At 32.2% G+C, this 25,280-nt stretch overlaps 1 protein-coding gene across 1 annotated transcript in view; it reads left to right on the forward strand.

Moving 5' to 3' along the window:
- Slc35f5 (solute carrier family 35 member F5) overlaps window positions 1-22,593 on the forward strand; it is a 39,577-nt gene extending 16,984 nt beyond the window's left edge. Inside the window, exons 8-16 of the mRNA XM_047544846.1 lie at window positions 2,418-2,499; window positions 3,451-3,538; window positions 11,329-11,393; window positions 12,826-12,930; window positions 14,106-14,265; window positions 16,386-16,476; window positions 18,548-18,702; window positions 19,235-19,331; window positions 21,738-22,593. Coding sequence (XP_047400802.1) covers window positions 2,418-2,499; window positions 3,451-3,538; window positions 11,329-11,393; window positions 12,826-12,930; window positions 14,106-14,265; window positions 16,386-16,476; window positions 18,548-18,702; window positions 19,235-19,310 — 822 coding nt within the window. The 3' untranslated portion in view covers window positions 19,311-19,331; window positions 21,738-22,593. The remainder of the gene's footprint in view (window positions 1-2,417; window positions 2,500-3,450; window positions 3,539-11,328; window positions 11,394-12,825; window positions 12,931-14,105; window positions 14,266-16,385; window positions 16,477-18,547; window positions 18,703-19,234; window positions 19,332-21,737) is intronic.
- The last annotated feature ends 2,687 nt before the right edge of the window (window positions 22,594-25,280 follow it).

A 25,280-nucleotide genomic window follows, 5' to 3' on the forward strand; every position in this document is an offset into this window, starting at 1 on the left:
GAATGGTGATTGTCAGGGACTGGAGAATAGGAGATATTGGTCAAGGGGTACAAACTTTCAGTTATAAGATAAATAAGTTCTAGGATTCTAATGTCCTGCCTACTGATTGTAGATGATACTACTGTATTGTTTACTTGAAATTTGATGAGAGCAGATTTTAAGTGTACAGGTTTTTTACACAAACTCATGCCCATACAAACACATACATACACACACACAAAATGATGCTAATTATGGAAGGTGATATGCTACTTAATTTGGTAATCAGTAAACAACATATGTATTTATCAAATCATCATGTACACCTTGACTACAATTTTTGTCAAATAGCTTTTTAAAAATGATAATTATTCTTTTCAGTTAATTTAAAAATGAATTTGTTTTGTAATGTTTTTTTATTCTGTCCACAGTACCACAAAGAAAAAAATACTAGTTATTTTCCATAAAATATGCTAATGTTTTACATTGAAATAATTAGTTAAATAAGATTTTAAAGGGAATAAAGGCTTGTATTTTGTCTTGTTAAAGCAAATTTTCTTAAACAAAAAACAAAAAAAAGTTAATTACTGTATAAATTATTTGCTAAAATAATTAGTAAGATGTCGTCTTCAGTTTCGGAATAATGAAGGGAGACATCGTATTGTATGGAAATTTTTTATCGGAGGATAGTGGAGATGTGTCTTTTTTGTGATGAGGGTGCTTTAGACTTGAGAGGGAATAGGAAGGTCTTTCTGGAAAGAGTTTGTAGGTATTGAAGAATTCTTAAGATCGTTGAATGCCTGCCACCAAAGGGATCTGTTATTTCTCTACTTTGCATTTCCAAGAGCCAGTGAGATTGGTTGGGAAATGAGTACAATGTTTAAGTATTAAGGTAATAAGAGAAATGGGTCAGGAAAACTAATTATTATCCTGTAAACATTGTCTGTTCTTGCAGAAAATCTCCAAAAGATAATTAAGGGCAGACTCTGCCTCTTTTCTAGCATTTCAATTACAGGCAGATTGTAGCTCCTATATTCATGTATGTTTGATATTATACATCTTACCAGTTGCTGCTCATTTTCTTATTTAGATAGGTTAGTGAAATTATCTAAGAAGTAAGGATTACAAATTAGAACCACTTTTGCACAGTTTCATTTTGACTTTAGCCTTCAGTGCAGTATAGATCAAATGCAGACTATTTATTGTACTCCCAACCATTTGTACCGTTTGGTGCCTAAGATCATGTATCTATTGTGCTTTGAAATGAAAATGCTAATCTTAATTACTTATTTTGCTGCAAGTCATGAGATAGTTCAAGATGTCTATATAAATAGAGGCAAGTTGTTTGGTGGAGTAACTCCAGTCAGTTTATGTAAGTAACTTATCAAAAATAGACTAACAGTTACTTTGCTTTAGTTGACTGGGCAATCAACATCTGAGAATATACTTCAGTCACACTTAAACACATTGTACAAGGTGGGTATGTCTTAGAATATTCATAGTAGCATTGTTTAAAATAGTTTAAAAAAATGTTCATTCACACAAAAAAAGGATGAGTTATCAGTGAAAGTAAGTGAACTTTGAACATACACACACCCTAGGGTTCACCAAAAGGAGGTGTTATTTCTCATTCCCTAAATCAAAGCAGACACATGATTGGGAATGTAAGGATATCCTAAACACAGATGTTCAAAGGAAGAAAAAACTAAAAGTCCTTATAGTTAGAAAACTTCTTCACTAGATACAAACTTTGGGTTCTGTCTCTAAACTGAGAACCAGAGAAATAGTCACATTTAGCTAATGACAGTTTTCATAGAATATTTCTAATTTTCCAAAGTAAATACAGCCTCTTATGTAGCTGTTTCCATCCATCCCCATGGGTATCATTAAATTTCTTAGAGTTCTCATTATGTTTTTCATCTGTCTATGCTTTAAGGTTTGAGAATTTTCTCAAATTCAGACTTGATTTACATTGAGTACTGACAGTGCTTGAATAAAGCAAGTTTTAAAGTTGATTTGATGGTACTCAGTTTTATCCTCATATAATAAAAGCTGAATACTAATTTTTTTCCCAACTTTTGTTAATTTCATAAGGGATATTGGATAGCAAGATCTTAGGTCTCATTATACTTCTTTTGTGTGTGTGTGGGGGGTGAAATTGGGTTTTTGTCTTTTTCTTTCTTTCTTTCTTTTTGAATCCTGGGGGTTGAGCTCAGGGCTTTCAGGCAAGTGTTTTACCACTAAGCTACATCCCAGCCCACCTCCCCATCATACATTTTTGTCCCTTTGTGGGGACCTGTGATTTTTCAATACAAAGTGCCTTCTAAAAACCTTTTACAGTAACAATTTTGAGGAAGAGGAGGATAAAAAGGGGACTGTAAATCGTAATGACAGATATAAGCATGTCTCATTAGATTTCACTTTTTCTTTTTCTTTAGTGGTTTTTGGCAAATTTGTCATATCAAGAAGCACTTTCAGACACACAAGTTGCTATAGTTAATATTTTGTCTTCAACTTCTGGTAAGAAATTTGTCTTAAAAGTTTGCATTATAAATTGATTATATATTGAATATATAACTTGTATATATATATGTGTGTATGTACATATATAGATATTTCTATCATATTAGTTCTAATGTACATTAGTGTATTATAACTCCTTAATATTTATAGTTTACTTCCTTAGTTTTGTGCTGTTTATGTTTCTTCAAGTACTTTGCAGTTTGTTTTTTTAAAGCACCAGTATATTAAAAGTTTTTTAGACTGACTCTTTGTATTGTCATTATAGCCTGAACATTTCCTTGTCAAAGATCTTTTTCTAGACCCTTTGGCTAAATGTAATTGCTTATTTCAGAACTATAATTTTCTCTATGGTAGGTGTTTTATTTTTAAAATTAAACCACCTTCCAAATCTGGAAGATAAAAGAAGTATTTTTGAAGCTATAAAAATAACTTTAGCACACAGGCTCAATTATGATGAGCTCACAATATGTTGCTTTGAATGTTCAATTTAACTCTTTTATTAGTATAAAAAGAGCCAGGCACGTGGTGCATGCCTGTAATTCCAGCTACTTGGGAGACTGAGGCAGGAGAATTACAAGTTTGAGCCTGGGGCAACCTAGCAAGACCCTGTCTCAAAATTAAAAAACAAAAAGAGCTAGGGATGTAGCTCAGTGGTAAAGCACCCCTGGAGTCAATCCCTAGTACAGGGGTAGAGGGAAAGAAACAAAAAGGAAAAAGAAATTGTACTGTTCTTGATCTCTAATGTTGAAATGAACATGGCTATTTTATGTATTGTCTTGGAACATTTTAGCCTAGGTAACTGCAATCTCATTCTTATTCAAAAAATCGCACACAAAAAAAACTAGTTTAAAAGCTGGGTATATAATTTATTAAAACAATGTATCTGGTAGTAAGTGATGTTGATAATATTTAAGCTCATTTAATTTTTTTGTCCTTTTCTCCCCATAGGACTTTTTACTTTAATCCTTGCTGCAGTGTTTCCAAGTAACAGTGGAGATAGGTTTACCCTCTCTAAACTATTAGCTGTAATTTTAAGGTAAGAATATAGTGTATATTAGTTAACTCTGCTTAAAAATGTGATGTTGAAAAAATTTCTGGTTGTGATACAGGAGTTTATTTTACACAGTAACACAGGCCAAGAGAGAGGAGAGTAAAGAAGGCTTAAATGAACTTTATGCTACTCAACCCTACATCATGTGCTAGAGCAGTTTTCCAGTTCTTCCTGGATAGGGTAACTGGAGGGAAGCATCCCAAGACAGCTTTGGTTTTCATTCATATAATTGTAGACTTACTAATTATTATGCTGAGATTCAAATTTAACTTAAGGTGCCAACTTAGTCATTATATCTTCCCAAGTATCTGTTCCCTTGTCCTTAAGGCAAATGCCCCTTTTTGTTTTGGCTTTGATTTCTCCTATTGCTTCTAGAAATCTAACATTCTATCTTTTCTAATTGTCTCAACCTCCAGTGATTTCTTGCTTACTTTCTGTATAATTCATTTGGAAAGCTATACTACTGCATTGCTGCAGTATTGTCAGTAACTGTACTTAAATCTTTATTTAATTTCGTGTATGTTTCTTTTGTCTTCCTTTCTGAATTGTAAACCTTTGAAGACTAAAGCCTTGTTTTATACTTCTTTGTGTCACCAAAGCCTTAGCATTGGGTTTTGCCCATAGACATTACTCAAAAAAGATGTGTTGATTTGATAAAGTTGTTATTTTTGTGAGAGAAAATTAGAAAGCAAAGAAGGTAGCAGAGTGATTTAGTAGCAAAAGAAGTGCCATTACTTCAGATTTGTCAGAGCTGGAATTGAATCAGAGCTGTTATTTGCCCCTGAACAGTTCCCTTAAACTTTGAGAGGTTTTCCTAGTTGAGAAAATCATGAAAATATTACCTGCTTTGCAACCTCGTTTTAAAGTTTGGCAGTGTATGGAAATGACTGTCCTAGAGATTGATGGCAATCAAATAAGACTGGTAGTTCTTACTATGTGTTTTTGTCTTTTAAATGTGAGGGAAAGTTGACTGTGGTAGTTTCAATAAGTAGTCTGGTTGACATAATTAGCTTGCCATCTAGACTATAGTCACCAGGAATTTATTCTTTTGCATAGTTGGCAAATATTTTAAACCAAGCATGTTTTTATTTTGGGCAAATGCAATGTATTTGTATTGGGGAAGTAAATGAGTTTTTATTAAATTTAATTTCAACTGTGTACTAATTTCTAAATTTTCTTAGCACTACTTAATAAAGACAGGTTCAAAAAAGGAACTTGCAAGTATTTTGACAGTCTGTTACTCCTTTTCATTAAAATAGGTCTACAATAGAGATTGGCAAACTAAGGTAGGCTGTTTGCCAGTTTTTGTTTTTTACTTTTGTGGTGTTGAGGACTGAACCCAGGGGCTTGCACAGGCTAGGCAAGCAATTTACCATTGAGCTTCACCCCTAGCTCTGCCAATATTGACTAATAAATGAAGTTGTATTGGAACAGAGCCATTCTTATTTATTTGCATATTGTCTATAACTGCTTTAGGGCCACAGCAGTGGATATGATTTGCAACAGAGAGAACATGACTCATAAGTCTGAAATTGTTACTTTCTGTCTTTTAAGAGAAAGTTTGCTTGCTTGTTTTCTAGATAAATTGATATTGGAAACATTTTTGTATATTATATGTTCTTACAAATACTGTATTAAACATTGTTTAATACTTTGTTTTTGAACTGGCCTTAAGGAGATTGAATTTCTGAGGTTATGAGAAGAAGTTGACACAGCAGTAGAATTGAAGGAAATCTTCTGATGAGCCAAGAAATCTCATTTCACCACCTGTAATCCAATTCCATCTTCATCATTACTAGTTTTGAGATCTTGGGCAAGTTTTTTTTTTTTTTTTTTTTTTTTTTTTTTTTTTTTTTTACCTCTTTGCCTATTTCTTCATCTTTAAATTGGGGATGATGATAATAGAATTTGTCTCATAGTATTATCATGATAATTAGATGAGTTAAAACTTCTAAAGTGCTCAATAGGTACTCAACTATATTTAGCATCATTATTATTACTATTATTATCATCATCTAGATGGAAACAAAACTTATGGTTTCTAGTATTTTTTTTTATTTAGTTTCATGGGTTTCAATCATAAAGGACAAAGTCTACATTTTTTTTTTTGCAACACACATACTTGTTTACAAAATATACAAGGACTGGAAAACTCAACAATCAGCAAATAATGCAATTGAAAATTAACAAAACACATAAATAGGTATTTCATTGAAGAGGACAATCAGATGGCAAATAAGCATATGAAAAAATACCCAGCATTATTTCTTATTAGAGAATTTTACTTTAAAACCATAATGGGATACCTAAGAGATTGCCTATGGAACAGTATATGTGTTTGTGTGTGTGTGTGTGTGTGTGTGTGTGTATGTATGTACATATATATATACACACACACAAATATATACACATGTAGGTATGTACACATATATACACATATATATGTATATATTATTTTTTTATTTGCATAATAAAAAGTGTTAACAAACAATAAATCTTTCGCTGTGTACCACATAATAAATGAAGATGAACAATTGCAACAAAAGTACTCTGACAGTCTTCTCTCTGAGCCTGAGAGCAGGACTGTTTAACCTGTTTTCCTAAGTACTATATCATCAAACATCATTTCCCCAATTTTTCACTGACCTTCATGTCAGTTATTTTTTTTAACATTACCAATAATCAATTTAAATATAAATGATCTAGATATTGTAATTAAAGGGTATGTGTTCAACATGTGTAAAAGCAAACAATAACTATATACTCTATACATATGTCACACTTTAAATATCAGTACACCAATAGGGTAAAGGCAAAAGAAGGGGAAAATAAGCCTGAGAAATCTGAAGTAGAGCTATTAATATAAAATAAATTTCAAGGAAAAGTATTTTCAGAGATAAAGGTGAACATTTCTTAACCTCGAAAGGGTAACTTCTTTAAGAAAGTATAATAATCCTGAATGTGTATGTACCTAATAATAAAATTTCAAATACATGAAGTAAAAATTAATAGAACTAGAAAGAAAATCCACAATCATATTTGGAGATTTTAAGTCCCTCACTTTACTGGAAGGAGTAATGATATAGAAGACTTAACAACATTCGCCACCTTGACCTATTTGTTATACACAAAAATGGCAAGTTGAAAATTAATAGCCTTTCTTCTGTCATAAAATAAGCTTTGATAAATTTAAAAAATTTGAAATCATGCAGACTATGTTTCCTGCATGATTTATTACGTTTGAAATCAATCACCTAAAGATATATAGAACCCCACCTCCATGTCTCAACTACTTCAGATTTAAATGGCACACCCAAATATCTCACAGATCAAAGAAGAAAGCACAAGAAAAGTAAATAAAAAGTGTTTTGTACTAAGTGATAATAAAAACTTTAAATCTTCAAATCACTGAGAGGAAATAGTACTCAGTTGCAGACTGAAAACTTAAAGTATTTGTATCAGAAATAAGATAGATTAACAATCAAATTGTTTTTAAATTAGGTAGTAGGAAGAAATAAGAGTAGGAGCAGAAATATGCAAAAATTAGAAAAGAAATATTACAGCTAAAAGTTGATAAAAATCTAACAAGTCTAATCAAGAAAAAAAGCAAGAAAAAGTATCAGTGGAAAGGGAGCTATCAAACCAACCCTACAAATGCTAAAGATATATTAAGATAATATTACAATTGTATAATTAGAATTATATAGCATACATAGAACTTAGTCTATTTTAGAGGATAGAAACCCCCAGTTTGTTTTTGCAGTCCACGTGAGTGATGTTTTTTTCCCATCCTTTCACCTTCAGTCTGTGGATGTCTTTGCCGTTGAGGTGTGTCTCTTGGAGACATTGTATTGTTGGGACTTGTTTTTAATCCAGTCTGCCAACCTTTGTCTTTTGATTTAGGAATTTAGGCCATTGTTCATGAAATGTATTCCCGGTCATTTTGATGTACTTTTAGCTTTTAATTTGAATTAGTTTCTCCTTTGATTGACTATTTCTTTAGTGTAGTTCCTCCCTTTGCTGATTTTTACCTTTTTTAAAATTTTCATGGAATATTTTGTTGAGATATTCTGAAGTGCAGGCATCTGGTTGTGAACTTTTAATTTTTGTTTATCATGGAAGGTTTTAATTTCATCTTCAAATCTGAACCTAATTTTGCTGGATATTGGATTCTTAGTTGGCATCCATTTTTCTTTCAGAGCTTGGTGTATGTTGTTCCAGGGCCTCCTAGCTTTCAGGTTCTGGGTTGAGAACTTAGCTAAGATCTGAATTGGTTTCCCCCTTTGTGTGATGTGATACTTTTCTCTTGCAGCCTGAAAATTTTGTCCTTATTCTGTATGGTAGGCAGTTTTTATTATAATGTGCCTTGATGTGGGTCTGTTGTAATTTTGCACGTTTGGCGTTCTGGAAACCTCTTTTATTTGATTTTCCATTTCATTCTTTAACTTTGGGAAATAAATTTTGACATTTCATTGAAAAGATTCTCCATTTCTTTGGTTTGTATCTCCATGCCTTCATCTATTCTGATAAATCTTAAAATTTGGTCTTTTCGTGCTATCCCATAATTTTTGGAATTTCTGTGCATGGTTTCTTAATATCTCTTTGTGGTCAACTCTCTTTTCAAGATTACATATTTTGTCTTCATTGCCTGAAGTTCTGTCTTCCAAGTGCTCTAGTCTGTCATTGATGCTTTCTATTGAATTTTTAATTTGATTTATTGTTTCCTTCATTTCAAGGATTTCTGTTTTTCAGAATCTCTATCTCTATATTTAAGTGATCTTTTCCTACCTGTATTTGCACTCTTACATCATCCTTTACTTCGCAGATCAGTTTATGTACATTCTAAACTTGTTCTCTGACATTTCTGCCACTGTGCTATTGATGGATTCTGTTATTGGAGTGTCTTTGTTTGCTTGGGGTGATTCGTTCCCTTGCTTTTTCATGTTGTTTGCATGTCTGCCCATCTAAAAGTATAAACCTGAGGTGGTAGAGTTTCTACCCTGTGGTCTTACAATGTCCCTGAAGGTTTCCAGTACCTCACTGTTGAGGGGGAGACAATAACAACAACGAATGCAAACAATATACAGCATTAAACCAAATAGTTCTTACTATGAGGTCTACAATGTTAATTATCACAATAAATAAATGACATGATCAGTTATGCTTATAATAAAAACAGCAACTTTGCAAAAGGGTTTACATTTTCAAATGATGGATGGGGAGAGAACAGAAGTGATATAGGATGTGATGATTATGAGGGAGGAGGAGAGAAGACAAGATTAAAGGAAGAGTGAAAGAAAAATAGAGATTGACTGTTAGCAGAAAAAAAGAATCAAGGGAAACAAGTAGGTAGAAAAAATATACATAAAGCAAAAATTTAAATAAAAAAATACAAAACTAAACTAAAATATACTAATTGAATATCCTAGTTCACAAAAAACTAATTCGTGTAAAATAATTGGCTTCAAAAATGCTAGAGATGAGAAGAAAGAAAAAATAGGAAACTATAAATGTCCATGTACTATTAAGGTCATAATTAAACAGTGAAAAGAATTAAAAAAAAAATCTTGATGAAAAGTTAAAGAATTCTTTCTGTTGGAGTTCAAAAATATTCTCAGCTTCTCTTCTCAGAAGTTTTAGGTGGGGTTATCTGGAGTGCAATGCTCCACCGTCTGGGTTGCTGGAGTGAGAAAGGTAATCCTGTAGGTAGAATTCCTGGAGGGAGGGGTTAGGCCTAGGAAGGCTCCAGGCTTTTCACTGAATGACATTTGGTCTGGAGATCTTAAATCAGCGTGCCTCTAGCATCCTGTACTTGCTGGTCCATGCTGGAGGACTTTATCCCAGGGTTTCCCTGGGTTCCACTCATGGGATCAGGAAGTAATTCTTAGTCCCCTACTTCACCTGCAGACCCACATTTCCTGGTCTCAGGTTCAGTTTCCAAACAATTTCTCCAGCCCCACCCTTCTGAGCTCCCGGCCAATGGGTCTCTTCCAGCTGGTCCTGCAAGCAGTGGGATTGGACGGGGTCGGGTAGAGCCTGGTAGGTTTTTGTGACCAGTTGTCTCTTGTGTAAACCTCTCTCCATGTTTGATTTTCTTCTGGTCACTTAAGCACATGTGCAGCATGTGTTTACTGGGCCTGTATTTCAGGCCAAATTCAGGTTTGCCAGGAATAAGTTTTCTCAGTTGCTGGCCCCTATACCATCCCTGCAAAATGGACCTCCACCCGCTGCCTAGAGAGATGGCGGCTTTTTTTCCCACACTCGGGTGTCATGCAATGTGTCCTTCAGGTTTGTTGGGCAGTGTCCTTGGTCTCTAAATGCTCCATACCCAGACATGCCTCAGGCCTCCCCAAAATGTGGGTTCCTTTAATTCCCTTAAACATCTACTATGCTCACAGAGGGACCTCTCTGGCTGGAGCTTCTGGCCCGGCTGTGGCAGCAGCTGTGCTGCTGGGGTTTTTTTTTCTTATTTTATTATATCCAACCATCTGTGTCCCCACTCTCTTTGAATGTCCAGTTTTAGGTTCCCGTAAAGTATACTTGCCCCCCTTTTTTTATTCACCCACCTGTGGAGAAGCTGCCTTTTTGCTTTCTTGGTGTCATACCACGGAGCAGCCAGGAACAAGATCTCCTTTTCTGTCCTCTTGGATCTCCACCTCTAGTATTTTGTGGGTACTCAAAAAATAATAGTGGACCCAATACAAACAATGATTAGTTAACAGGAAGCTGACTCTATAATTGAAGGGTATGAACAGTTGATATAAGTCAAATATGGTATCATTTCCTAAGGGAAAACAAACTACTTTTTTATATTTCTCTTCTAGAGCCCAACTTTGATTTTTCTGATCAGTAGATGAAAGAATTAAGATTACCTTTTTTTATTAGCAATGTTTCTTTTGCTTGAAAAAATATATACAACTTACAAAATGCAATATAAACACTGTGAAGACAGAAATCAACCATATCCATCAGGTCCTCTGCCATGACATGGTGCTTTACTCATTAGCTGCTCAATAAGTAACAATTAGATGAACAAACGACCTCTTTTTTCTTGATAATATAGTCTTATTTTTATCTATTAAAATCACATATATGAATACTACACAATGAGTTTCCACATCATGTATAACCATGACACTGTGATCCTGATTAGAATAAGACATACTCCATATTTGTATAAACATGTCAAAAAATACTCTACTATCATGAATAACTAAAAAGAACATATTTTAAAAAATCATGGGATTAGTGGTACTATGTAAGTATGAAAGCAAAGCTTTACTCTTAATTTAGGTTTTACTAGTAAACAATTGTAGTGCCATTACTGTGTTTCTTCGGGCTTTATTTATTTCTCCAAAAACAAAGATTAGCAGAGGGATGACAATTTAGTTAATTTTTCTGTAATTGAAAAATAGTCACACTGAAGAGTATTAGACTCTAGAACTGGGTTGCCTGTGTTTCATTCTCAGCTGTGTGATATTGGTCAAATTATTTCATCTCTTTGTGTATTAGTTATCTCATATAAAAAGGGAATGTCGATGGTAATATCTTCCTTATAAGGCAATATTAGGCATTTTGTTAGGATTAAATGAGTTAATACAATGATTGCACTGTACTATTCTGATAATATTGTTAGCTATTAATCACTTAATTCTTTGATACTTTTATCCAAAGTTGAGATTAGTCATGACCACTTGTAAATCATTTTTATCTTTATGATTAGTCTGTTAAGGAGTGTATTATTTGTTCATCACAAATATCTCTTATTCTCATAGCATTGGCGGTGTTGTTCTGGTAAACCTGTCAGGGTCTGAAAAATCTGCTGGAAGAGATACAATAGGTAAGTTCCTGACTTGATTCGCTGGGTTATAGTAAAAAAGTAAGTATTGTGCTTATTGTCAGGCATGCACATTCATGCTCACACATGCACCCCCCCTTTTTTTAGTATTTTCCTTTGGAAATAACAAAAAGCAAAAGCATAATTCCTATATAACCTTCACCCAAATTACCCAGATGTTAACAACTTACATAAGTACACCACAGTTATAAAAATTCATTGATTATAGTACTGTTATCTACTCTGTAGACCCATTTTAAATTTACTCATTTTTTTCCACTAATGCTCTTTTGATCTAGGATCATTTGTACTTCACTACTCTCTCATCCAAGCTTCTTTTTATACACGAGGCAATACATGTGTTTGTGTGTGCAAGATTTTGTTGACAGGCTGTTTTCCCTTTGCTTAAAAAAAGTTTGAAACTAATCTAAAAATAGACTTAATAATACATTGGCCTTTTGAATAATTGATTAAAGTACTGAGTATGGTCAGTTGGCAGAAGCACATCATTTAGTTGTTGTTTTTTTTTTTTTTCTCCTTTAATTTTTTTTTTTATTGTAAACAAATGGGATACATGTTGTTTCTCTATTTGTACACGGAGTCAAGGCATACCATTTGTGTAATCATAAATTTACATAGGGTAATGTTGTTTGATTCATTCTGTTATTTTTTTCCCTTCCCCCCCACCCCTCCCACCCTCATTTAGTTGTTTTTAAAAGCTTAATTTTTTGAGAGTGAGTTAAAGAGTAGAACCAGTATTATTCACATACTGTGCACTCCACATTAAATTAGTTATTTTGGAACATTTATAAATTGTGTGTTTGTAGTGTGTTTGAGCTGTTCTTGATTTGAAATAGAATATGGGATTAAGAAAATAAAATCACTAGAAATAAAGTAATATATTTAATTGTAGTAAGTGTTAAATTGTCTAAAACAGAAGACAGGTTGGAAATATGGCAGAATAGTGGGAGGATGCTTTGTGGAATAGGTGGGACTTCAATAGAACTTTGAAAATGGGAGTGGTGGTGGAATATATATTAAAAATGATATGTGGGTTGAGAAAAATTATATTAAGCTATAGCTTAGAGGTAGAAAGAAAAGTTGGTTAAGTTGAGCAATCAGGTGTCAAACTTGTTTATGTAGGGAAACAAAGTATATATTTCAAAATTAAAATGAAATGTTACTAATATGAATTTTATAATCAACATATAAGAGATTAGTTCATTGAAGTGAATGCTTTTGCATTTATTTGTTTATACAATTAATTCCTTCCTGTTGTACTGGAGGACATGGATGGGATGAATTATGCCTTATATTTTCATTTTTGTACTCCCACTTCTGGAATTAGTATCTGATTTATTATTCAATTTTAAATAAGTGCATATGAAATTAGTTAATGAATGGGAATTTTAAATCATTACATTGATTCTTATAGGTTCCATTTGGTCTCTTGTTGGAGCCATGCTCTATGCTGTCTATATTGTTATGATTAAGAGAAAAGTAGAAAGAGAAGATAAGCTGGATATTCCAATGTTCTTTGGTAAGAATATAGTTAACTGTGATGTTGTTTACGTTAAGTGATTGTTTAGTATTTTACTTTTGTGTTTTGGAAGGAAAAGGGAAGTCATTTTCTTATAATCTTAATGTTCACAGGTATATTATTTTATATAAATATAATTTCTATATTAATAATAGCTAACTTTATCAAGTGCCTACTATTGGGCAGGCAATTTGCTTAATCTTCCCAGCAATATGTTATTATTTCATATTTATAGATTGGAAAACAAAGGCTTCAAAAAGGTTTCTCCTCATCTTGCATAGGATTTATACTACTAGCAGATGGCAGAGCTGGGATTAGAACCTGAGGTAGTCAGACTATGGAGCACAGACTTTTAACTACTATACAGCATAACCTTTTTTTCTAAGTGGTCAGTCTGTGACCACTTATTTCCCATGTTGAATAGCCATTTGCCATATATGTCTTATCTCACCAACTAGATTATAAACTCTGGAAGGGCAGGAACAAATTTTATCTTTGGAACCTTCCACCATTATTCTTAGTATTGCACAGATGCTTAAAAAGTAAGTACAACTTGAATCAGAGAGCAAACCATCTAATTCCTTATATCAATTTAGGTTGAATACACACACACACACACACACACACACACACACCCCTACCAGTTAATTCTTTAAGTTCTAGGATATCATATTATTAGTAGCTAAGGTTAACAGACTTTGTTTTTAATTGTCGTGAGTGATTTATTCCATAGTAGTTGTTCCCTTACATTGTGTATCATTGAACCTCAAAGGTGGTGATCACCAGTTTTTCAATCAGCTTTATCTAGTATTGCTCATTCACAAAATTGACTTAAAAACAAACCAACAAGCAAGACATGGTGGTGTACCTGTAATTCTGGTGACTTGGGAGTCTGGGGCAGGGGGTTTGCAAGTTCAAGGCCTACTTTAGCAGCTTAGTGAGACCATCTCAAAATGAAAAACGAGAAGGACTGCAAAGTGCCCCTGGGTTTGAACTCCAGTACCAAAAAAATAAACAAACAAATAAATAAATAGAACAGCTAACAGAAGTTCTAGTTTAATTAACCTATTGGAATCCTTTGTACAGATTCTAATGTTTCTTAATTTTTGAGTATAGAGTTTGGAAAATTGATATAAATCACGATTTTAACTTTTGTCTCTTTTATACATACTTAGGTTTTGTAGGTCTGTTTAATTTGCTGCTGTTATGGCCAGGTTTCTTTTTACTTCATTATACCGGATTTGAAGACTTCGAGTTTCCCAATAAAGTAGTATTAATGTGCATTATTATTAATGGCCTTATTGGAACAGTTCTTTCTGAGTTCCTGTGGTTGTGGTATGTACTATTTATTCTCCTTTGATATATTAGTTTTTTTATTGACTTTTGGATAGTTTTAAGTATTTATATTTCTTCTGTCTTCTGATAGTCACTCCTGTGCACTTTCCTCCTGCTCACACTTAAAATAATTGAATGTATTAGCTCCATTACATTAGGGACTTTGACTTTTAACTTCTTGGTGCCCACTACAAAGAGTAGTGTCTTACACATAGAAGGAGCTCAAAAATACTTGTAGAATAATGAATATACAAATCTGTAAATGAATGAATAGGTTTGTTTTAAATTCATAGAAGTGTTTAGAATGTTATGCAAATGAAAGTAGTCATTATCTAGTGGGCATCCAAACTTAGGAGATGTGTATGCCATGTATGAATTTGTGAACTGTGAGAATATAGAGGATGTTTCTTTGCTTCAGAGACTTTGAAATATGTTTGATCTTAAACTTTTTTGTTTTATTTATTTTTAAGATCTTTTATATTGAGTGAGTTAGGTAAACCATAATCGGATTAAGATGTCGACATTTTAATATATTTGAATGTTTGACATTAGTTAATATGTTGATATGTGATAATCAGCTTAAAATGAGTTTGAACACAGTATTATATATTTTGTGAGACCTTTCAAGTATAGTTTTATACTTTGTCCTATTTCCATCCTATAGGAATTTTAAAAGAAATGTAAATTATACTTAAACTCTTAAATTAATTTTATTACATATACGTGAGACTGCTGACTAGTTTTCCCTTGGAAAAAACTACAACAAAAATAGTATTTTCCATGAAGTCTTCTTTAGCACTCTGCCTACGCTCCACTCCCACCCTGCCCAGTTAAGGAAATGACTCTGTTTTGTTGATAATATTCCATACTCACTCCCTTTTGTGTAGTACTTACAAATTTAGTTTGTTTTCCAGTAATTTATGTACTTTCCTTTCATTACATGCATTTTAAATGCTGTTTTTTAACCTGAAATATTAATAGATGATAAATGGATTCAAACAGCTAAATAAAGAAAAGCTAGATTAAGGTAAATAAATTTTTTAATGCAGTCATTTTTTTATTATAATTCTTTGCATGGTAAAAATCAGAAAGTATGTGCCAAATTTTAAAACTTATCTGGCCCTGAACCCTCTTTTTTACAGAACAGCTCACGAGTAGTTGAACCATTATCTCTTCAGTAGGAACTAATTGTCCAGTCTTTATTGATATTTGTAATAATACTTTCTGAAAATGATAGCCTATTTTATTGCAGGGAAGCATTATTAGTTCTAATGTATTCTGGGCTAGTATTCACTTGTGTATAACTTCCTCATGTCTGTTATGTTTGTAGTCCTAATTATATATATTATGTATTTATCTTGATTTGTAATTAATTTTTTCTTCTTATGTATCCAAATTATTAGTAATCTCTTATTAGGTATAATATTTTCCTTCAACTAATCAAAATTATATACTATTTGATTTTTCAAAAATTTATACAACATTGATAGTTCTAGGTAAAAATAAAATGAAGAACTTAGTTTTTGGTCAGTACAATTCTTAGAAAAATGGAAAACAATATGGAAATTATCTGAAAGATATTTAGTTCTTTCTGTGCTAAGCCAAGTCAAAACAGTAACACTTTTAGTTTTTAAGAAGATGAGATATTTTTGCTTTGGTGAGAGTGACACATTGGCATATCACTTTCTTAAAGTCTTTCTGTGAAGTATTGTCTTGTTGTTTTAATAATGTTGTTAGCCAAGTATGATTACAAAACTATAAAAACTGCTCAATAATTTTTTAAATAAATTAATGGACTATGGACTACATACAAGGTTGAATATTATCTATAATCAAATCTTGAAAATAGCTGAAAGTACTTTGAACTTTTTATACTTATCTTTATTTTAAAAGTATATATATATAATTTTATGCTTATATTTATTTTCTACTTATATTTTTAATATTTGGAGATAAATTTTGAGTTCCTCTTAACTTTATTATTTTTTGTGTTTCAGTCCATCCTAATCTTTTATTTTTGTTCCTGATCTCTCAAGCCTAGAGTATAGGATAGAAGATCGTTGTTTGATGTTTTTCTTTTATATTTTCCATACAGAAATGTATGTTTTCTTTGTTTTTAGGGGCTGCTTTCTTACCTCATCATTGATAGGCACACTTGCACTAAGTCTTACAATACCTCTATCCATAATAGCTGACATGTGTATGCAAAAGGTAAGACAAACTATTAGATGTTTTAGGTATATTATTAAAACAGACCTAATAAGAGTTAAAGGATGTCTCTAAATTAGAATGCAAGCATAAAATAATACTTGATGCCTTCTCTCCCTTGGTGCTTTAGTAAATGGAATTATTAAATGTACTAAAGAAATAGTACATTTCTGTTTTCAGCTTTTTAATTATTTTCTAAATTTCTAAGTTAAGGACATTATCTTTATATGTAGTTTTATAGTTTTTTAATTGCTTATGTTCCAGATAAGTGTAAGTCAGTGGTATGGAGTAGGGTATACATTTCATCACATAACTAATAATATTGTGGTTTCCAGAGGTTGCTTAACACTATGATAATACTACCATAGAAATGAGCAGCACATGAATAATGTGATTTCTCAGTGAATGTTCATCTTAGCAGTCAGGTGTCCCTCCCCTTGTCTTTGAAATCCTGGTCTGGATGCAGGAATTCCAGTGATAAATACTGGCAGTAATAACATCTCAGTAAAGAGAATCTGTGCTGTCTCTTTCAGCAGCCTAGAAGGGAGGGGTTTCTCTAGTGCTCCCAGGGATAGAAGGGGGAAAGAGGTGTGTCTTTGCCTAATGCTAAAACATGGAGTGGAGCCACTTATCCTACAGTTCAGTGTTTGTAAGCTTTTAACTTCCAAACACTAAGAAATAAAAGTGTATGTCTATCTGTGTGGTTATTTTCTTAAGGTATTTGTACAGTTTTGGGGATAAAGGCAGAATACTCTCAGTGATATATACCCTCTATTTAAAAAAGTAATTCTGTGCTGACATTTCTAGATTATTAAATAATATGGTAAATGTTACAAGAAAATAGTATAGTTTGCCTAGAATTTGGTAACAAAAAGAAGGCATTTTAGTTTCTCTTAATGACTACTCTTTCTTGAGTGTTCTTTGGCTAACTTGATCCCTATGAATTGGTACTATACATATTGGGTATTTGTGTTAAAAAATGTCAGTGATTATTCTTGTTTTATGCATTGTTATTTTACACACACACAAAAAAAATTCTCACAAAACACCTTTGCTTTGACTAATGTTGCCATTAAATGGAATAGTGTATGTTTTCCACCAGAGGGAGTCTTGCCTTTGATTATAAACTTTTTTCTTTTTTCTTTTTTTAAATTAAACTCTCAAAGAGGGCAAACAATTTTTCTTCCCTATTTTTAAAGATAGGAGTTACTAGTTTCATCATTATTTTTAAAACAAAGGACCAGGGTGCTGTCCTAAGTCTCAGTAGTTAATCAATATAGGCTTCTTTGAAAATCATTTTTGATACCTTGCAAGTCTAGATGATAAATGTAAATTAGTGAAAAGGAAGAATGATTTCTTTCCTCTTGGTAAATTTGTGGAATCTCATAATTTTTAGGTTTCTTGACAACCCTGATGAATGATGGATTAGAAAATCACACTTGGTGATATCAGAGGGTTCTTCACTACTGAGGCTTCTCTTTATGCTTTCTTCTATGGCTAACATTATTAGTGAAAATATGCTTATATATTGTCTTTCCTTTACTTGGTTGTTATTTTATTTTGAAATATTTTCAACAACTTGTAAATTACTAACAAAAGATTTTTAAAATTTATGATTAGGGTTTCATTTGGTTTTAGTAATTTTAAGTAATGTACAACATGGCAAAAATATAACTTTTTTTTTAAACTGTGAGTTTTTGATGATGATTTCAGAAATTGAGGGAAGGAATCCACTTGAAATTAGGCAATAATTAGTAATGAAGAAATGAGCAACATGGTATGCAAGACAGAAGTTTCATTTATAGTTAGTATTACTCTTGATGTACTGTACCTAGTAATTCAAAATGTGCCATCTTGGTTTTTATTTGGCACAAACAAAAGAAATTTTTGGTAATTTAGGCAAGTGAAATTGTAAGTTGAAGTTCTAAATTTTTATATTTAATAATAATGTATTTTCAAGACTTAGTATCATCTTGCTAGTTTTCACAAATGGAATACTTATGTTAAAGGGGGAAATTGCCTCACTGATAATTGAGTTTGTTTTATCCCCTCCCCCCCATCTGTTTATTTTTAGGTGCAGTTTTCTTGGTTATTTTTTGCAGGCGCTATCCCTGTGTTTTTTTCATTTTTTATTGCAACTCTTTTATGCCATTATAATAATTGGGATCCTGTAATGGTAGGAATTAGAAGAATTTTTGCCTTTATATGCAGAAAACATCGAATTCAGAGGTAGGTTTAGTTCCTGTGTAGCTTTTTAAAAATAATGTTTACTAAGTAATTTAAGAATAATATCATGCTGACCTGCTGCTTAGATATTTTGTAAGAAATTATTGAAAGATTATAAGTTATTCATGTGTTATGCCAAAAAAATAAAATACTTATTCAGATCCTTTAGGTGATACGATAGTTTCTTCATTTCTATTTTGGAAAAGAAATGTTCTGATTCACAGGTGAAACCAAAGTGCTCATTGTTCTACAATGAATTTAAGTGTAGAAAACTTTTGTTGATTTGGACATAATTCATAATAGAGTACGTTAATGTTGCTTCAAATTTTCTTTCAAAACTTTTTTTTATTTAAGAGATTACACTTTATATTTTGCTCTAAAAACATGGGGTAAATTGTTGGAAAATCTTGCCCTAGTCTTGGTTCTGCCACTGACTTGCCTTCTAACCTCACAGTCTTAGTCAGTAGAATAAATAATTTTTAAGATTTCTGTTCATCTCTAAAGCTTTCCTGAACTGTTGTTTTCTTCTCTTAAGAGTTCCAGAAGACAGTGAGCAGTGCGAGAGCCTCATTCCTATGCATGGTGTCTCTCAGGAGGATGGAGCTAGTTAGCTGTTGTTGTCCGTAGTCCAGGTTTGTATGTGAGCGGGCATTGGTTGAATAAAGTTCTTATTCTTGGAATGTACTCAGAATTGATTTTCCATAATTAGTGTTTGAGAGACAATACAGCCTAAAGGCAATATATCCTCTGGAGTCGAATGCCTGGGTTACACCATGTTCTGACTTGTGTGACCCTGTGCAAGGTTCTTGGTCTCTTTATGCCTCAGTTATCGTATTTGTAAATGGTGTTATAAGAGAATTTCCCTCATAATATTGCCCCTAAATACGTGGTAGATTCTAAGTATATACGGTAGTGCCCGACTCAGATTAGTGATTAGTAAGTTTTAATTCTTATTTATATTTATGTGAAGAGTTATTTTATTTAATGATATACTTTAGAAAAGTATTTTTTTCTGGTTATAAAAGTAAGAAAAAAATGTAATACTTGAGTGAATATCCAGTCTTTTCTGTAGGCATGTGTGTGTGTTTTATAACTGGCACATTATGAATTCTGATTCTCTGTATTTGCTTTTTTACTTAACAATGTTTCAGGGACATCATTTTTAAAATTTTAAGAAATATTACCTTTTAAATTTTTTTAGAGCAGAAAGAGTTCATGATATTTAATGTTTTGCCTATGAAAGCTTAAATTCAACCTTTTTTTTGGCCGATAAAAAAGTATTTATTTAGAATAAGAGAAGATGGTAAAAAACTAGAATTCTGGAGATTCAGGTTCTTTTCTTCTGAGATATCGTTAGGCAATTTTTATTGAAATGTTTCCTGATTGCAACTGGGTTTTCCCTCCCAGTTTTCCTAGAACATAGTATAGACTCCTGTCACTTTCTAACCTTCTCTTTGGCTATAAAGCTTAAATTTCAATGACTTCATGACACATTTGCATGTTATCTAAAGCTAATTGTCTTGACTTTGTGTTTCTCTTTGTTGGGTTGTTTTCTAACGTAGTTTTTATTGCTATGATGGTTGTACATGTGTATAGTTTGAGTAAGAATTCTGTAAGACTAAAACAAAAACCCCCCTGCTTGCCCATCCTGCTTTTATTCTTTTCCCACTGTGAGAAAATCACTTTAAACTCTTAGCTGATTCTTTTGGTATTTGTCTCCCTGTATCTCTACGTATCATGCTTATACTTCTGTTTGATTTTTCAGTTTTAGGCATCTCCACTTGACTTTTTCACTAAAGTGGATGTCAGTCTCTACTCCTATTCCACATACCTGTATCCTAGTCACCTATCTTTCCTACCTTCCCATCATCTGTGTATAGTTATTGCATAATTTCAAATAGATGTATATTCAATGTTTATATTTTTATGACTAAATAAATTTAATCATAACTGAGCCATGTAGGATTTCCAGAGACCTTTTCTTGCTACCACTTAGAGTATAAACCACAAATTGTCTCATAGGATAGAGAAGAGATACGAGACCAACTCTAAAAGTTAAGGGCAGGGCATCTGAGTGCTTAACTGCTTTTTTCTGAAATTGTACCAATATTCCTGTTTTTAGTTGCTTCTTCACCCCTTCTTACAGAGATACGTGTTTGTATTTCTCCATTGCTAGCTAAGAGTGGCTGCTATTTTGTTGCCTCTCAGTTCTTTTCTTTTTCCAGGTGGGTTATTCCTTTTAAGAAAACAATTCTATTGTCTTTTTTTGTGAGGTTCTGGGGGAAAGTGGTACTAAATATGTTTATTTGCTATCTTCAAATTACAAATGACTGCCATAAACATAATTGGTTTTTAAAGGTTTTTTTTAGTAGTGGGGATTGAACTCAGGGTTGCTTTTCCCCTGAGCTATATCCCCAGCCCTTTATATTTTTTATTTTGAGACAGGGTGTCACTAAATTGCTTAGGGCTTCACTAAATTGCTGTCTGGCATTGAACTTGCATTCTTCCTGCCTCAGCTTCTCAATTGACTGGAATTACAGGCACATGTCATTGTGCCTGGTTTCTTTAAAGCATTTTAATGCCATAATTTATGTATTAGTTTTCTCTGGTATGCTGTATGTTACTCCCATCCTCACTCAAACCCACAATCCAGGCAATATTTCAGTATTTTTGGAAATGAGAGATGGATAGAGGGGAGAGAGTAAAAACTAAGGAAGATGGAGTGCATTCGAATTGGGCAGGAGTCTGTGTCTCTACAGGGGTAATGAAATATTCTAGCAAAAAAACTGCTACTACACAGTCTTTAGGTACTGTTGACTCTCAACCTTTGACATCACTGTAGAACTTCTTTTTTCTGAGTTCTTAATACTCACCTTGAGTTCAATTATTCAGTTATTAAGTACATAGAGTGGGTATGACATGTATTTCAATGTTAAGATAATTAATATGCTTTAAAAATATAAACTATAGAACATTAAAACTATGAAAATTAGCAATCTAATCACCTCTGCTTTTTGTTTGTTTTGCTTTATTTTTAGCTTGATGATGGAAAATTATACAGCGAAGCGACAATCTCTGGAAAGTTTTTGTAGAAAAATGTTTCAGTGCCTAGTCTGAAAAATAACAGTTTCAGTTCTTTGAAACTCTAAAATATATTTTCCTTATGTATGTTTTCTTCATTTTCATAATGAAGTACTTTACTATGTAGCTGTGTACATATCACTACAATTATAGGAAGTTCCAGTCCATAGTCCATCTAAAGGACCCACCTGCCTTACATATCTCAAGGAATTCAGTTGATGAAATCATTTGAACTAATCAAGGAATAAAATCCTAATGTTCTCGAGACTTGGTTTTTACATATTTGTTCAGTGCTAGATTATATTATGAAAATGTTTCCAAGAAATCATGTAAGTATGTAGAGCAGTGTTTCTTACAGATAAAATGCTAAAATAAGCTACCTGTAATAGGTACAGATTGTAATTTTGAGTTTTGTAGAATATTGCAAATTAACTGCACAGAAAAAAATGTTTAATTTATGTAACAACTATGTTCATGCAAATTTGATGGAACTTTAAAGAGAATAAATGTTTGAGAAAATATCTGGTACACTTACACTACATACACTGTATTATCCTTTCATAGCATTAGGTGCCTTGTATTTTAAAAATGTGCCAAACCATGACAAATTTTTAAAGGAGAAGTATTGTAAAATGAAGAATTATGTATTTCTAAAGGTTGTATTGCTGTAAATTTAATCGATAAAGCTCTGTTTAATTTAGAGTTTTAAAGAAATATTATTTCTCTTCAATTAAGAAATTTTCATAATGGAATGATTTAAATTGAAGTGATAAAAAGTATTATTAAAATAAAATGTTTATATATATTTGTGTATTACAGATGTATCAAGTGATTTCATATTTTTTCACATTATAAATGGGTCAGATTACTCTAGAACTGGAGTCTATTTTGTCTTTTTTTTTTTTTGGTACCAGGGATTGAACCCATGGGGTGCTTAACCACTGAGCCACATCTCCTACCACCAAGTAAATTTTTAATGGTTAGAATATCATTAAAAAAGGCAAGATGGGACTCTACTTTAAAAAATTACATTTGAATTTTTCCTTTACCAAGATAAAATTAAGATAAAATATTACTAATTACAAATCTTAAACTTAGGTCTTATATGTGCTTCTTATGTATCTGGTCCTAGACACTATTTGCTATCAGTAAACATATGTCCCAGGATTCACAGGTTTTTAAATTATGATCAGTTCCTTTTCAAGTTTTGTGAGGATAGTTTAAATTAGTTCTCTTCTGAATTTCTTAATGAATCTGATTTTTAAAAATTTCTTTTACCAGGTTCAGCTTCAGTTTGTCTTGTTGACCTTTGTAAATTGTTTTGGTGTTATTATGAATCTAAAATGAAGTTTAACCATCTTTCTGCTTAGTTCTGAGAACTTTTATATTAATTTAAAAGATTGCTCTGGTATTAAATTTAAAAAAGAACTGTCTTCTCACTGGTGCCTGCAAATAATTCTTAAACTAAAAATAATGTTGATTTTATTATACTTTTGACCTGTTTAACTTGATAGCATAAATAAGAGTGTCCATAAAAGAATGTGGACTTCTAAGGAATTTTCTTTTAAAAAGAACTTGCTGAAATAATTCAATTATTCAAAGACTAATTTTGATTGAAATTTATTATTTAGATAATAATACGATTTACATATCATTTAGGAAATATCTAGTTTTCTATTTTTGCTCTTTGTTCACAAAGATCTTCAGCAATTTATAAGGTAAATAGTTGAGACGGGAAATCAACGGAAAGTTTAAAATATTCTTTAAATATGGTAGGAAAAGAGGTTGAACTTAGTATTTTTTTGCTATTCATTTCACACAGATAATGTCTTGTTATTCAGAATTCTGGAACTGGTTAGTAGGCCTTAGTTAACATGCTGAGTGGACAAATTTTCAGCAGGGCTCCTTCCACTAGGCTGCTGGTTTTTTTATGGAAGAACTTTAGAAGGAACCGCCATTGTATTAGTTAGCTGAACAGTATGAATTACTCTCCCACCTATTATCTTTTCTCTCAAGTTTTATCTATCTGAATGATCGTTGATTTTGAATACTATAGCCATGGGAAATGAGCCATTGAAGACTTTCTTTTCCCACCTGTGTAGTTACCATTCCTCTTTTCAAGAGGTAAAATGCTGAAATTCTGGTGCCATGGTGCGTGTCTGTTTTTCAGCTACTGGGCAGTCTGAAGCAGGAGGATCATTTGAACCCAGGAGTTTGGGGTCATTTTGGGGAGCATAACTAGATCCTCTCTTTTAAAAAAGAAAGGAAAAAATTTTGCTGGGCTTATTCCATTCTGTGGATTATTGGGAGTTAGGCAAGAAGGCCCTGGGATCAGAGTGCCTGCTCAAAAACATGCTTGGGAGAAGTCCCTTTCAAGTAACTGTTAATGTCCTTCCTCTTTCAGAACAGTATTGACCTGTAATTATATTTTTTGAAATCTAAAGGGAATTCTTATACCTCGTTTTTAGTCTTCTACTTTTCTTTCCATACATAATTTAAATTTCATTATTGTATAATGTTTCAAATTGTGACCTTGATTGAAGGAAGTGTATTTTTCTGCAAAGACTTTCTATTAGATGAACATCAGCATCTCAAGTAGAACAAAACTGAAAAATGAGGCAATGACTCTACTTTGTGTACAGAGAAACAGTGGTTATACTCTATTTGTGTACAATGAATCAAAATAAAAATAAAAATTAAAAAAAGTATCTGGATGAATGCTTTTAAAGCAGAGAAAGGACATAAGGTGTGTGTAATGCACCTATATTTATTCCTTTAAATAAATTATGATTTTTAAATTGACATATTGGCTTCTACTAAATTAATTCCTTACATTAAACTGATTTTTCCCCTGGCAGCTGATGAATAAAGTTCATTGTTTCTGTAGTTGAATCTGTAAAAGTGAGCTCACAAGGTTAAATGTGAATGTTTTCAAAAGTATATAGCCAGTTTCAGGAAGAATGTTAATACCTACTTTAAAATCAATCATGCAGAACCAATTTGGGGTTTTAAGGTATGACTTTTCGGGAAACCAGGTTTCCTTATAAGGCCTGTAGCACTAATCCTTAATGTACTGATTGAAGAAATAAAATGTCTTTAAAGAAGGATAAAGGTATAATCAATTAGAAAATAGTATTTTTTCACAGTCTATTAGCAAATGTTATTTTCATTTTAAGCAATACTAGTTGTTATAATCCTGCTTCATTTCTCCCTACTCTCCTTCTCAAATATTCTAAAGAATATTTCAGGAAGAATTTGCAAAAGTACAAGATGAATATTATCTGACATTTGCAGACTTATATAGCTGACATATTGTCTGCTGTTTTTTTAAATGGTGATACACCATTTATGAGATGTTCAGTTTACAGAATTTGAAGTTAGACTTCTATTTTAATATGTCTTTCATGTTCTTAGAATTCCATTTAGATAAATTAAGGTACATTTTTTTACATAGACTTGGAATTTTAGACACTGTCCTTTTTTATAATATCAACCTTATT

This window comes from Sciurus carolinensis, chromosome 3, assembly GCF_902686445.1.
Source record: "Sciurus carolinensis chromosome 3, mSciCar1.2, whole genome shotgun sequence".
In the NCBI taxonomy this organism is placed as follows: Eukaryota; Metazoa; Chordata; class Mammalia; order Rodentia; family Sciuridae; genus Sciurus; species Sciurus carolinensis.